Source organism: Strix uralensis, chromosome 7 (genome assembly GCF_047716275.1).
Source record: "Strix uralensis isolate ZFMK-TIS-50842 chromosome 7, bStrUra1, whole genome shotgun sequence".
NCBI lineage: Eukaryota > Metazoa > Chordata > Aves > Strigiformes > Strigidae > Strix > Strix uralensis.
The window spans coordinates 5,898,503-5,913,861 of NC_133978.1; the positions used below are offsets into that span (position 1 = coordinate 5,898,503).

At 39.1% G+C, this 15,359-nt stretch overlaps 1 protein-coding gene across 1 annotated transcript; it reads right to left on the reverse strand.

Moving 5' to 3' along the window:
• Positions 1-238: 238 nt before the first annotated feature.
• Positions 239-15,359, reverse strand: LOC141945760 (nucleolar RNA helicase 2-like). The gene is made up of 15 exons (XM_074874259.1): positions 15,214-15,359; positions 14,343-14,609; positions 12,991-13,066; positions 12,020-12,198; positions 10,375-10,492; positions 9,267-9,452; positions 8,573-8,718; positions 7,434-7,583; positions 5,571-5,732; positions 4,690-4,809; positions 3,811-3,884; positions 3,435-3,594; positions 2,992-3,126; positions 1,644-1,688; positions 239-789 (listed from the first exon to the last, which is right to left on the reverse strand). The coding sequence occupies exons 1-15, from the start codon at positions 15,316-15,318 to the stop codon at positions 583-585; spliced, it is 2,130 nt and encodes a 709-aa protein (XP_074730360.1). The 5' UTR covers positions 15,319-15,359; the 3' UTR covers positions 239-582.

Sequence of the window (15,359 nt, forward strand, 5' to 3'; positions counted from 1 at the left end):
CTTCCGCCGGCTTCCCCCGCGCCCCGGTTCCTGCCCGCGCCCCCGCCTCCTCCCCGCACGGGGCTCCTGCCGCCACCCTCCAAAAGCCAGCGACTCCACCGGCAAAACAACACCTACCTCATGTAATAATGCATGTAAATGCCTCCCCTGTCATAAAAAATATACCCCACCTGTACTCAAACTACACCGCTCACCTTCGCCCAACACGTGCACTTGTAAAACCTTCTAATGTACGATATGAACTTGTAAAATAATATTTTATTTTTCTGGAAAATGTACAGGTTTGACCGGCAGTGAAGATCTATATATTATACAGTGAGCCAGGCTACAATTTTGAATGGGACAGTCATGTTCTGGAATAAAGATTTCAGTCTTACTGTTGAAATGGAAATACAAGAAAGAAAGGAAACAATAGTATTTTTTTTGTGTTTTTTAAAGTGAACAGGATCTTCTTTATGACCAAAGTAGTACTGAGAAAAAAAAAAATCTGAATGACAGATTTTTCCAAGTGGTACAAACACAGAGGAATAGCCTATTTTAACATAATATAAAATACTGCAGTCCCACTGTGCACGGTTGAAGTTAACGATCAAATGCTCTGTCAAAACTTCGTTTCTGGCCTCTGCTTCTGAATCTGTTTCTACCAGAGCTACCACGCCGCCCGTTCCTGGAGCTTGAGAAGCTTCGGCCATTTCCTCCTCCGTTGCCACCTCCTCGCTGTGATTCTACTAACTCAGGTAATTCAGTCGCCACGCACAAACGCCATTGTTTTGAATCTTCCCATCTTGCCTATTGAAATAAAGTCAGACATAGCAAGTTAAATTCTAGGAATGCAAATACAGGGTATTTCATAATTCCTACATCTGCTCAACTGAAAAGGCAAAATTGTGAGCCAGTATAGGGGATTCAAGTTTCTAACTAAAGTGGTCAATACTGGTTTCAAAATTTTAAGCGTAAGAGCTACAGCTGTCTGAGTACACCTCAGATCCTACAGAACAGAGTGGAAACCCACTCAACAGCTTTACAGAGCAGCCTCATCAGTAAACTCTTTCCCCAGCTTTCATTTACTAAGAATACCACTAAAATTATTACTGATCACAAATTCACACCCTCCCCTCAATTCTCCTCTAATCCAGAGCCAAACATTGATTTAGGATCCTGTGAATGAATGCTAGGACATGAGGGTATAGAGATGCACTAAGGGAAAAATACCTGAAAGAAACATTGGAAGTCTAAGGAATTTTGGCATGGGAATACTACTTCTGCCAAGCAAAAACCTAGAATTCGCTTTTCTGTGGAGAGAATTCTCGCTGAAATGAATGGGGGGTGGGGAATAGAAAAAAAAAAGCTGATTTTATAGCGTAACGAAACTCATTTCCTACAAAGATTAATCCGACAGCAGTAACAAGGGGTGGGTTGTACACACCACCACTCTTCTCAGAGCAAAAGTTTCAAGCTACAGATTTTTGGAGATGGGAATACATTAGGAAAGGAACACTGTAAGTTTCTTCTCTAGTTCCTTCAAAGCCATCCCTTTTGCCACTAGGAAAGGCAGGATACAGGCTACATAATGTTTTCTGCCTAACCCAGTCCAGCCAATTTCATCTACAGTCTGCTATAACCAGGAATTTCACTGAACGTACCTCTATTTCCTTTAGGTCTGCTGCAGGAATATCAAAGCACACACCCTGAAAAGAGAGAAAAATGTTAATGGCCTTTTAATTGACTGCAATTAAAAAAAAAATAGAGCCTACAAATCTATGTACTAGAACAAACAGGTTTACATTTACATTTTTTAATAGAGATTTAAGATACTTCAAAGTCTTTGAACATTGAGAAAGCTGCATCAGTATTTCTCAGAACACCAATACTTCCACTTTCTTAACATTTTCCTCAAATATACATTTTTCTTTCCTCTGCATAGCCAGTATTTCCAATTCATATTTTCTTGGCTCTTTAACAGCTCTTTACAGCTTACAACCCTCTTCCATCCTAAAATGTGGTCTTCTGTAAATTTTATGCAGCCAGTAAAGTGAGTATCTAGGTTCAGACTAGAAATCTGAAGTTAAACTACTTGAATGGTTAAGTATAATACATAATTCACATGTTAAAAAGCTATTCTTTGTCTGAATGAGCAATTTGGAAACTGAGAATTACAAATCTGATGTAGGGAAAACCATCCATAGACAGTGTTCCACACATCAAATACAGAACCATGCTGTGAAGAGACAGAGGCAAGGACAATAAAACAAATCTTAGCAATTAACGCAATATCAAATATCATGCGCGAATGATGCACTAAGAAAAAATTTCAGGCACGGAAATAGTAAAAACAGTTCACTGACATAAAAAAAGTGTCCTCAAGTCAAACTTAACATCAGAATGGTCTGGATAAGAAACCTTGTGAACTACGTGTGAAATTCATACGGCAAGACATGCAGGTTAACTTTTACACAGAGAGGGAATGTAGAAGAGAATACACACAACACTTAGGACAAGAACTGTTTTTATTTGAAGAAAAAAAAAAAAAGAGTCTTTGAACTGTTGTTCAACTGTAGGTTGTCCCTTGTTGAGAGCTTTCTAGTTTACCAAGTCTGGGTATTCTCAGTATTGGCATATAGATGTGCTGTGATTTTGATGATTTGCTAAACTAGGTGCCATCAACATCTGCCACATTTACATCTCTCTTCTTTTGGTACCTCCAAAAGGCACCCGTTCTACCTGCACTCACACCAATCTTAATGCTTTAATACAAATCTCTACATAAAAGTTCATTCAACATCTGTTCTGAAGTGTCAAGCAGAGCCCTAAGCCCCTGAGATGCCTGAGCCCTAATAAAACAGACTGAGGCCCATGCTTCTACCAGAGTTATGTCCTTATCAACAGAGCCTGGAATGTGGGGAAAAAAAAGACCAAATATCTCCCCTGACAATTGCTGAGAAAAGGCTACAATCAGAAAAGCTCAGCAGCAAAGATACAAAAAAAGCTTACCATTTTTCCCTTGAGGAAACACATTCTGTTCACTTTCCTATCAACATCATCACCCAACAGATCTCGCAGTCTTCGCCAAGCATAGCTCATATTGTTTATTTCTTCAGAGCAGCGTAGTATCATTGTCACAAATCCCTAAAGAGCAGAAAGTGGGCATGCTCCATTCAGTCAGAGGAAGAAACTTCAGCACATCTATCAGACACAAGAAACCTGCTAATTTACAGTTTATAAACTAAGTTTTCAAGTGGATACTGTTATGGAAGAGCAAGTATATTTATAGTCACTATATTCTTGCTTTTAACTAAATCAGTAGTTCCTAGTGGCTTAAGTACAGTTCCCATAAACAAAATCATTAGGAGACAAATAATTCTCTATTTAAACATCACAGAGGTGTGTTGGGTTTTTTTCAGATTCAAGACAAATGTTGAGCCATCCAGCCTTACCGCATCCGAGTTCAGCAGGGAGCGCTGTTCAATGGAAGTAGCACCTGAAATATGGGCTAGAGCTGCAGCCAGAGCATTAACTGGTCCCTTTTCTTGTATTAACAACCGAGCAGATTCTCTGAAATACTCAATAGCAGTTTCAGGAACAGAATCCAGACACCTAAGTAATTAAAGAAAAAAAAAAAAAAACAAAAAACCAAAACCAAACCAACAAAGCATTATACACTAGTATTTACTAGGCTCTGGAATACAAGAAAAACAGCAGTCCAAGACTTTAATACTGATCCGTTCAGAGAGACAGCAATGAGCTACCCAGACAGCCCATCTGAACTAGGAAGACAGGAAGATACAACAGGGCTTGAGTCACCGAACACACCTGATGGCATCTTTGCTGGAAGCTTTTATTATATCTGTTGCAGTAGGAACACCAACACGCTTGAATGTAATGCCCTGAAATTTAAAAAGCAAAATACAGATGAAGGTTGTAGACCATAAATAATACAGTTATAAAGAAACACTACTGGACTCCAATGAAGCAAGCATTTAAATCTATCACTTTTCTTCTTCTTTTCACCTTTTAACTCCCAACTTTTGCTAGTGAAAATTACAAGGTTAAGCTTGCAGGGAAATGGGTAACACTTAAAAGCCTTTTATGTACCAGGTCAGTTTAAATGATTCAGTGACCTTAAACTGAAATAAACAGAGACCATTTCAGCAGATTCCAGGGGAAAAAAAGACCTACAAATTTACAAATTTTAAAATATTAATTTTAGTCTGATTTACTTTGATTTACAATTATACAGCCTTTCTAAATGTAAGTTTGAGTTTTATGTGCCGAGACTAAACCATCTCATCCCAACTGAATACTTAATTGGCGAGAAAACCATATGGAACAGTGCACAAAGTGCAAAAATGGAAGTAACAGCTCTCGGTAAAGCTACACACATGCAAATCACTGATCAGATGACAAGCCAGGGTGAACACTAAACTGAAATCCTACTTATTTTTTCCCATTTCCACAGGTACAATCTTACTGGCATTTGCTGAAAAAGCGTGGGCATGAGAATCTGCAGCACGCTCCCTGCTCCACAGTAACTGACACCGTACCCAAACTCTGCTAAGTAACTGAACCTCAACTGGATGCTTTATAAGCTCTATTTTGTAACTGAAGTATTAAACAAAACAGGAAGATTTTAGATGCTACCCTAACACATTACATTTCATTGTTCATGATTAGAAGAAAACTATACTTTACCGCTTTTTGTTCCACATATCTTAACTGATGTTCTTCCTTTCGCTGGTAAAAACAGATACAGATTCCAGTTCGTCCAGCTCGACCTGTGCGTCCAGAACGATGGATATAGGACTCCACATCCTTCAAAATAAATACCCTTATGTAATTTACTGCAATTTAATCAATTCATTGTATTCACATAATTTAGTAGAAGCTATTACAATTAAGCATGAAAAATACACAATAATTGCATCAGAGAATTAAATTACAAACCACTGTTTCACTAAAGGCAAACAAATAAGCTTTTCCATAACCCTCTAAAAATCATAGTTTGAAAGCCAGAACCATGCTCATGAAGCAACTAAGTCTTGTTTTGGCATCACCACAGAGAATATGAGATAACATTTTGAGCATGTATACCTCTGTAACAATCCCACTCACCCTCCTGCACATTAACTTGAGCATGATTACTGAGATATTAATAGCAAATTCACTGAAAAATTATCTTGTTTCTTTTAAACTCTCTTAACTTCAGCCAATGTTCTCACTGTTGGGGTCCCCTCCTCATATATGCCCCTACTTAATGAATTGTTCTTGCAAGACAAACAGCCTTTCTTGACTTCTCACTGCTTCCAGACTTGCAATGATCACACACAGCCTTGAAGGGAGAGGCTTTGAACAGCCTTAAAGGAAGGCATTTTAAGGAGACCATCTTTAAACATACTGGAGACTGAAGCACTCTGAAAAAATCCTCTAAGAAACTACCTTCTATCAGGACATTTCTTACCCTTAAATGCAATGCTGATAAAGTTTGTGTGGTGAATACCATCACCTGATAACATCTACTACTTGAAAACAAGACTACAAATTATTACAAGACACCCAACATAACCATCTCCTACCTTTGGTGGTGAACTTTGTACAACCAGGTCAACTTCAGGTATATCTAAACCACGGGCAGCGACGTTGGTTGCAACCAGAACTTTAAAGGTACCATTTCTAAAACCTTTCAGTGTGATCTCTCTTTGTTTCTGAGGAATGTCACCATGCAATGACTGGCAATCCTGAAAAACAGTATGATTACAGGACTGTACCAAAATCCAAGGCAGTGCTCCATTTTATGCTAGTCTGGGGTACAATATCTTGGTATTTGATACCATATGGCAAGATACAGAACTGAATTACCAGAGTTTATAATTTAGGTGTCTTACAATATTTACTCAGTACTTCTTATTCATATACCTCAAAGATCTTTAACAAAGGTAGGAAAACAGAATCACAACATGTGGCTTATCTGCACCTCGAATTACTGTGACCTACGAACACAACTATGCCCTAACCTGCCATCCACACCATCTATACAAGGCTTAGCTGTTTCAAAATAGTCCTTAACAATTTTCTTAGGCCTTCTTAGTATTCATTTAGACATCTTTTCCAAAATAATATTGCTTCTTAATTCTCCTTAATATACTAATTTCCTCCACTACCAATTAAAGGATTAAAATATAAGGGGGTCCTAAAAAAAAAAATTAACTACAGCTTCAAAGATAATTTTGTTTTAATCCAAACATTCTGAAAGTCCTTGTGTATCACAGCAATAACAAGTACCATACAAAAATTGTTTTTTTCCTCCACTTCACATTTCACAGCTTGCCTGTAGATGGCTACCAGATTTTCCACATGTAAACAGAGAATGATTTGAAGAAATACTAACACAATGCTAGGGTCAGCACAGAATTCAAAAAAAACTCTTTTTCAGACAGTTTTGGATTTACTTCAGCTGGTTAATGGAATAGGCATATATTCTGTTAGCAAGTATTAAAATGCTAAAACTGAAGCATCCAAGTAATTTCCTTCTCTTACCTACCAAGATCAGAGTTCTGTATAGCCCATGCAAGATTTGATATCCCTAACACCACCAGTAACATAGGATAAGGTGCCACGTTCAGGTTTAGCTGTTACTGAGGTGATCTAGGAGCATAGGAGAAACACTCCTGAACACGGTTGTAGCAGATCAAAAAGCTTCTCCTTTCCCTAAGGACATAGTGCTGTACTGCTTTCTAGACATAACCCATCTCCTCGATGAAAACACATACAGAAAAAGTAGTTGCTGTGATACCACCACCAAAACCAACCATGCAGTGCCAGTGTCGCTACACATCGTAGACATTGCACCATTACATCAACATGTTCATTTTCCACCAGTGCTAGCGTGTGCCATACCACAAACCTCAGGAATACACTAGAGGTCATTCACAAGAGATGGCACATCGAATTCTTTCTGTGTATACATCTTTAAGGTCTTCATAACAGCTAATGAACATCTTGATGAAAACACAAATATAGCCTCTGTTATATTACAGCTCTAAACCCCAACTGCCCCCCAACAACACTAATTAATGTCAGCATCTCAGCTCAATAACTGCTATTCTAGTATCATGACCCGTTATCCTAGTAAGTCTACCACCATTTTTTAATCCAAGACAGCACAATCTACAGAAAAATTAATTCACAACTGTTTCATTTAATGTCAACGAGAGCTCTTCTTTTAAGGAAAAAATTCTTTGTAGCGCAGTATCTGTTAGTTTCAAAACTGCCAAAAAGAACCTTTTAAAAAAACCCAAACTGGTTGAAAGTTTACAGCATTATAGTCTTCAGGACTAAGCTGCACTATCTGACCACTTGCCTTAACCATTTTTAAAGCTTCCCTTTAAAACAGAGTTGATACACCTCTGACAGGTTTTGTTACTTAATACAGATGATACCTGTTTGATTGAAGCATTCAGAGCCAGTTCATTTGCCTCCTTTTTGGTCTCGCAAAAGACAATGGTCCTCCCATGGCTGCCACTGTAGACCTGAATGACATCTCCAATAACCGCAGCTCTCTGCGACCAGTGACACTCTATAGCCAAATGCTATGGAAAAGAATTCCAGTGTTTAGCTTACATAAAAACGTAAGACTCTTTTTTAATACATTTGAAACTGTAAAATCCAGAAATACTAAAGAGTTACACAGTTTCCTGATGGGCAAAATATGCTAACTCACATTCCTGGAACATATAAAATCCATAAGGCTCTTCTGCCCACCACAATTAATATTAAGCAAAATAATTACAGTAAGAGGAAAAAAAAAGATGACAGTGTACAAATCCCTTTTTTAAAGCAAGGAAAAAAACCCCCAGGAGATGTTATATCATTTATGTGGAGGACAGTCAGGGGTGCAAGATTTTGTCACAGTTCTGTCAACTAAAACTTTGTCAGGTAAAGCGAAACAAATAAATACAGTGCGTTAAAAGCTTTTTTCAAGCACAAGGTTAACATTCTTTCAATCCCACTGATACAATTATAATGTGTCCAACTGATCTGTCAAAAGTAACCGCTAAGCAGTACTTAGGCAGAAACAGTATCTTATTTTACCAAGTAAAGATAACTAATTCAGGCTTCAGCATATATGTACTGTATTCCTTGCTATGGTATTTACTGCTGAGGTGAGATACCCACAGGAAGCCTGGAAAAAATCTCCCGTATACAGAATACAGAATTCGGCTGTGATGGCTATGATGATTTAAAAGAGCCAGGTTGATGTTAATGTGTGCCTTTTGTTTCCAACTTGGATAAATCCAGATACTGCTTTTCTCTGAAAACCAACAAAACTAACTGATAACTGAATCCTCACTCTACCCGAGATGTCTATATGGTTACAGGATGCTGTGAGAAGAGACAGACGGATCCTAAACCTAGAAACACTCTGACTAGCTGTAATGTGCCTTATACTTATAAAAATAATTACAAAAACAACTTTCAACATCATTCTGATAATGTACCTTAGGATGGGATGACCATTCGTAGCATAAAGGAAAAGGGAAAAGGCCTGAAAACATTCCACATTAGATAGATTACTCACTTCTACTGTTGTAGCAGCCTTTTGAGTTCTTTTCCCAATAAGGTCAATCTGTTCATATCTAGACTTCATGTACTTCCTAGCCACATCATACACCCAATGTGGGCAAGTTGCAGAAAACAGCAGTGTCTGCGGATTGTCTTCAGAATCTTAAAACACAGAACAATGTTTCACAAACCTCATATGTTTCAACTTACAGATGTATACAAGTTGATTACATGCATTATTAAAAATATGATGTCAAATATCAGTATATAAAATAAAGAAGGAAATTCTGCTTTGTAAATTTATGCATTACCAACATCTGGAGAAAAAATACTCTGGAAAGTCTAAATATTTTCAAAAATAGGAAAAAAGCTGTTACGACCAAAAATCAAATCTATTTTCAAGCTGTGAAAAGGGTAAAAGGCTTCTAATTCCATTTAACTGGAAGAAGTCCAAGTACAACTTATAGATAGGTGTTAAAGTTATCTACAGATCCCTAGGTATTGGATTTTAAGCTTTGCAAAGGTCCTCTGAATGATTCCCACTTTCACAACACTTCCTCATGTAATGTCACAGTACGTTTCCTACAATATATAGTATTCAGTCATTTCTAAACAAAGCCATCTTGCGGCTTTCAGAAAAACATACCTGAATTTTAACGGACTAAATTATTACTAACATTTCCTACTATTTGTTTAAATATTGAGATTACCCTTCTTGTATGCAACTCGTAAAATGTCTTCCACTTGTTCAGCAAATCCCATGTCCAGCATCTGGTCAACTTCATCAAGTACAACATGTTTGACCTTGGTAAGGTCCAGCTTGCCACTCTGAAGATGGTCTTTGATTCGACCAGGTGTCCCAACCAAAATGTCAATGCCACTTCTCATGAGATCAACTGATAAACAGGAAAGAGCAGAAGAGGAGTTAGCAGTGAACTATGGAGCATTCTCTACATAAAAAACACATGGTAGGTAAGTAATAATGAAACAGCTTCTTAAACCATTCATAAGTACATTCCTTACAAATGGAAGTGAGAACCAATGATGAATGGGAGGAAAAAAGTTGGGGGAAAAAAAAAGCCAAAATTGGTAAGGTAGAAGTTCTACTGCTCTTCCTGAAGGAAAAAAGATTTCCCATCTCCCTTTCCTCTACCCATGAGTTAAATAAAGTGTCAAACAAAGAGCTTCTTTTAACATACTTTGGAAAAAGTTAGCTCTTTCCAAATTGTCTACCTTAATTGGAAATGTAAAAAACTCTTCATTTATTTGACCATCCAAATTACTGAGATCACCTCCTCCTAAAGTTCTGCAGGAAAAAAACCAAACATCCCTAATGTCTCAAGATATATTACGATGAAAGAGCTTATTCTCATTCCCACTCTCATTTGCCTTGTTTACAACCATCAAGACAGTAAATTACACTGTCGCAATGAAGAAATCCTTCTCCACTTTACAAATCCTCTAGATATCCCATATCACACAAAAAAACCCCAAACCCAGCTCCACGACTAAACATTTTTAAAAGAAAATAGAAATCTTTACAAGAATCTAAACCCAAATGCTCTGTATACGCACATTACAATCTCTTTTACTTTAATTTAAAGTATGTGAGTAAACAAGGAACACCAAGAATATAATTGAGATATTGTAATAATATGATTATTTCTCACCATAAGAAGATACATTTTGAGCTGCGGAATTCCCCATGAATACTCTCCAGTTCTTGAGTTAAAAGTGTGTGTTTGGAAGGACCCAACTGCATTTCTCAAATATGTCAGTCAATTGACATTTCAGTTATTAGTGATAAGTGTCACTTACTTTGTCCATTATATGGAGTTCCTCCATAAAAACAGGCTACTGTTAGTTGTCTTGTGATGTCCTTGAAATCTTTGGCAACCTGGTTTGCCAGCTCTCTTGTTGGACAAAGAACTAATACCTAGACAGAAGACAGACAAACATGTTCTCTCAGCATGGCTTCTGCCAAGAAACCGCCAGACTTATCACTAGTTTAGGTCTGACCATCTACATCATTTTTTTTTTTTAAATCAGGTTTAAATAGTTATCTAAGCAAAGATTAGAGAAACACACTGCTTGTCTCTTGTAAAAATCACTAATCTTCAGCACATGTTCATCTAGGCAGGCTAACTTCTTTTTAAATGAGATAGACAGGAGGTATCTTATTTAACTTTAGCTCTTGAACAGATTAGCTACAAGTTTTCTTCTACATGCACATATGCTGTTTGAGCACAAGACTGAAGGATTTGGGTAATCAAATGTTTTTACACATGCTCGGTAATGTTTCACAGTCCTGCAAGAAGGTGTAAGAAAGAGATATCAACTGTCTCTCAGCTTCCCTGTGACTCAGGGAAACATATGTTCAGTCTGCAAAGCTGGTGTTCAGCATGGTTCTGGAGCCTGTGCTGACATCCCCGCAGAAGGAACCATCCTCTCTTCCAATATACAGGCTTCACCACAAGTGATGGGCAAGCTACTAGCTAGGAGTTTTAACTAATTTAGTTTTTAACATGTGATTGCAGTAATGCTCTCAAACCTGGCACCAGTGGCTCGACAAAAGAACCTTAAAATCCTTATCCTGTTACTTCTTTCAACATTGAAACACAAAGAAAGTAGTAGTGTACTATGGTATGGGCCTGAAATCCTTTTAAGACTTGTGACTCCATCAAAGAAAGCTTTCCCTTCTCCGCAAGACTGTGCCAAATCTAGAGCCAGCATTTCAGTCAGACAGCCAACATGATGGACAGACACAAATAGAAGAGGTACTACTAGTTTTGGAATGAGTTTCAGGTAATCTATGAGATGGGTGGCAAGATAGAATAAACTGATAAAAAAAAATAATCCACTATTAACGGGCATATGATAAGCTTTGCCTACCTAGTTTTGAAGGGCATCATAAGAATTTGGTGAAAAAACATACATGGTATTCCCTGTGCAGACAGCTCATAATGAATCTGTGTTCTCTGGAGCAGAAGCTGGAATACCTGGTGGTGGCCCTAGTGAAAACTAAGTCTGTTTTTAAAACCTCCCACTATTTACATGTTTAAACAAACACAGTTAAGTGGACAGCTTTTATCAATCAGAAAAAGTCACTAATCTGCTACTAATCTGGGAGAAAAACAAGTGTCCAGTAACCACTGGACCTGAACAGGTAAGGTGACTGAACAAAATTAAATAGCAACATGTCAAACACCTGTAGTTCCGGTCTCCCTGTAAGCAGAAAAAGGAACTGACGAGTGGATAGAGCTATTGTGCTCTTTACTCCTGATCAGAGGGTGAGGCAGCACAGGATGCAGGCAAAGCACAACGAAAACAGCTTTCAAATAATCTTTAATGTGGGTTAGCTTATACCTGCACAAACTTGAAGAACTTTTCCAGAGGGCTAAAAATCTGAATCACTCTGACATAAAACAAAGCAAAATCAGCATTCTAACTATGCATAAGTTACCTTTGGTGAACGGCCTCTTCTTCTTTCCTGTGAGTCTCCCTGAAGCTTTTCAATTAAGGGAATAGCAAAAGAGAATGTTTTCCCTGTTCCAGTTCGTGCTTGAGCAATGACATCTTTACCAGAATATACTGGGTCAAAGGTCTTCACTTGCACTGGGAACAGGTATGTCACTCCTCGAGCTGTGACAATTTCAACAGAATTCCTTAATTATTATCATTTTACAAGTGTTCTTGCATGCTCTTCAGAGGAAATTATTTCAACAGAATTCCTTAATTATTATCATTTTACAAGTGTTCTTGCATGCTCTTCAGAGGAAATTATCCCAAGCAGAACTTCCATCAACTCTAAAGTAAATCAGGACTGTATCATCACCTCCACTGAGTTATTTAATCACAGAGGTCATCTGTAAAGAGTGCCCTGGGACTGTCCACTTTACTCTCCCCCACTTCATACCACCAGACATAGTGCTAGCTGGGACAGCTGAAGTTACTAGCCTTTAATGAAAGCCTTCAAGTACTGTGGCTTTATTTATGGAATACTCCCCACCTATCTATGAAAATCTCTTCCTTTCAGATAAAACATATTAAAACCACTTCTATTCTTCTCTTAATTCATACTAAGTCATGTACAAACTAATGTCAAAGATACTAAATATAACTGGTCTTCCTTTACACACACCAAAATAACTTTTAATTGAAAAATCCTCCCACAGAATTATTTTATTTTTTTGAGCTTGTCATTTAAAATTCTACCATAAAGGCTGATTGATTAAAGGCAATACTGCAAACAGAAAAGTCTATGTTCAAAGCTGCATTTAGAGTAGGTAATCAATGTGCCTTCTGTATAGCATCCATGCTTGCATACACACAAGCAGAGCACATCTCCAAGCTCACTGATTGAATATGTTGAGTATAAAAACACATGATAGAGATAATTCACTTTTTGCGGTCACATCATGCCAAGAAATTTACCTTGAAGAAGCTGAACAGTCCCTTTGGAAATCGAAAAATTGGAGAAAGCACCCTCTTTCTGTTCTTCAGTCATTTCCTGTTAGGTAAACAATAAATCAGATAACATTCCATGTGAACATCACACGACCATCAGAAAATTCAAGGTAATGGCATAGGCACTGGTGTCATACCCAAGGGTCAAATTTTCAGTGACAGTATCACAACTGCAGCTAAAGAGCCTTGTTTTACTTAATATCTTATTTCAAAGGTAGACAAAAGTGATCTGTAATTCAAGACTGTTTCATATCTAATGGCATAACTCTATAAATGCAAAACACCCAAATCAAAACTCTGAAAGCTCTTAATTAAATTTTAACATTCTATTTTAAATAATTACTAATGGTCTAACAGGTATGTTGTAATATGCAAGAATCAGGCTTGATATCTAGCCTGTTTCCTACTTCCCAATTAATACAGCACAGTGATTTACAGATACAGAAATGGATCCCCAAAAGAATAACATTACAATGTAGAAACACACCTACTTCATCATGCGTTTCATATATGTTTTAACAGCACAGTGACTAAAATGCTAAGAGTGAGGAAAGAATGCTAACCCTGGAAACCAGGGAAACCCTGGATGCTTTGTGAAGCATCAATTGGAAGAAGAAACAAAACCAAGCAACAGCAGAACATACAGGTAAAAAGACTTTTCAAAACAAATCCTAGGTACAAGAAGATAGGTTTCCCTTCAAAAAAAATGTGGTTTATGTCAAGCCATTTTAAAGGAACCTAAATAAAATAGAAATAGTTAAACAAAATAAAAACATTCTTACAGAAAGGCTTAAAAAGACTTACAAAACTGCTACAATGTGAGATTTGATTACATTAAGGACCATTTTCTCACATTAACAATTACTATTTAATAAGATGATACATAAGAACATAATACATTAACTTTTTTCCCACTAAAAATCAAGTAATTCTTCATTTCACTAGAGAAGTACTCCTAATACCAAAAAGAAGTCAACTAAACTATATCTCTGGCAATTATAATCATATCTAATGATGCTGAATCATATCAAAACACTATCTCACTGCAGTTTGTCCGTCTGCCAACAGCTACCACAGTACTGGACTGATGAAGTGAGGAAAACCATGATCTAGAACTTTAGGACTTTCATAATTTAAATTTTTTGCAAATAATCGACAGAAGGGACAGTCCAAGTAGCTTTAAACCCTGAAAATTTATAGCAGTCTTTCCGCTGACAGGGAGAAAAAAAAAAGATAATCTGTTCTAAATTTAACCTTGTTGCAACCCAGGAGTTGAAAGCTAAGCACATCACTATAACCAAATAAGTCGTTAGTTTTACCTGCTCTTGTTCACTGTCACCATCACCACTTGATGTTTCACTAGAGTTACTGTGACGTTTTTTGTGGGTGGATTTCGCATTTAAGGAAGATAATTTCGCGTTCTCCGGGCTTTCTTCTCTCATATCACCATTTTGTTTAACTTGAGCCCTCGATTTCTTGACTTTCGGGGAATCAACTTCATTCTCCGACTGCTCACTTTCCTCCGTCTGAGTCTTTCTCTTCTGAGATTTCTCACGGCGTTTAGATTTCTTCTCTTTTTTCTCCTTCTGGTAAGGCACACAGCAACACAGCGGTCAATGAGAAAACACGCACATGATCCAAGCAGCATGAAACAGAAAAGACGTTGCAGAACTGTTAAAACTGTCTTACGCTCTAGTTATTGCCGGGGGGGGCTCGTATAAAGCAGCAGACCCCTCCCTGCCCCGGCGCAGCTGCCGCCAAGGGGCGTTTTCCTGACCACGAGACACCCGGGCCTTCATTTTCGGGACTTTTTCCCCCGGCGGCTGCACCCGAAAGCGCTCCCCGGGCCGCTGCGCGCCGAGGCTGGCCACACGCCTGCCCAGCAGGCCCACCACCGCCCCCGGCGGGGCCGGCCCGACACGAGGCGGGGCCCGGCGCCACAGGCCGTGCAGCCCGCCGGCCTCCCGGGAGGCCCCACCGCCGCGCACGTGGCCGGCCCGGCACGTCCCGTGGCCACGCCGCGCAAACCCGCTCCGGCCCACGCCACCGGGCCGGGGTGGAAGGGGGGAGCGCGACCCGAGGCAAGACCCGCCGGATACGAGCCCCAGCGTGCCGGCGAGGCGGCGCGGCGCGGCGCGGCCCGGCCAGGCCGTACCCAGCCGCGGGAGGCCCCAGCGCCCTCCCCGGTACCTTGCGCCGCCGCCGGCTGCTCTCCAGGGCTGACTCGCACTCCATAGGGCACTCGGGATCCGACTCGGCCCCGCTGCTAGCGCTAAACCGGCTGGCTTCAGGCATCTCCGCTCGCCGGCAGCCGCGCCGCCGCACGCCACGCCGTC

Excerpts from the sequence above, each read along its gene's own strand:
- LOC141945760 (XM_074874259.1), bottom strand. The coding sequence starts at position 15,318 with ATGCCTGAAGCCAGCCGGTTTAGCGCTAGCAGCGGGGCCGAGTCGGAT. Across the intron at positions 8,719-9,266 it reads ACGAGTTGCATACAAGAAGG|ATTCTGAAGACAATCCGCAG; the intron begins GTAATCTCAATA and ends CTGTGTTTTAAG. Across the intron at positions 3,595-3,810 it reads TCCAGCAAAGATGCCATCAG|GTGTCTGGATTCTGTTCCTG; the intron begins GTGTGTTCGGTG and ends TTAATTACTTAG.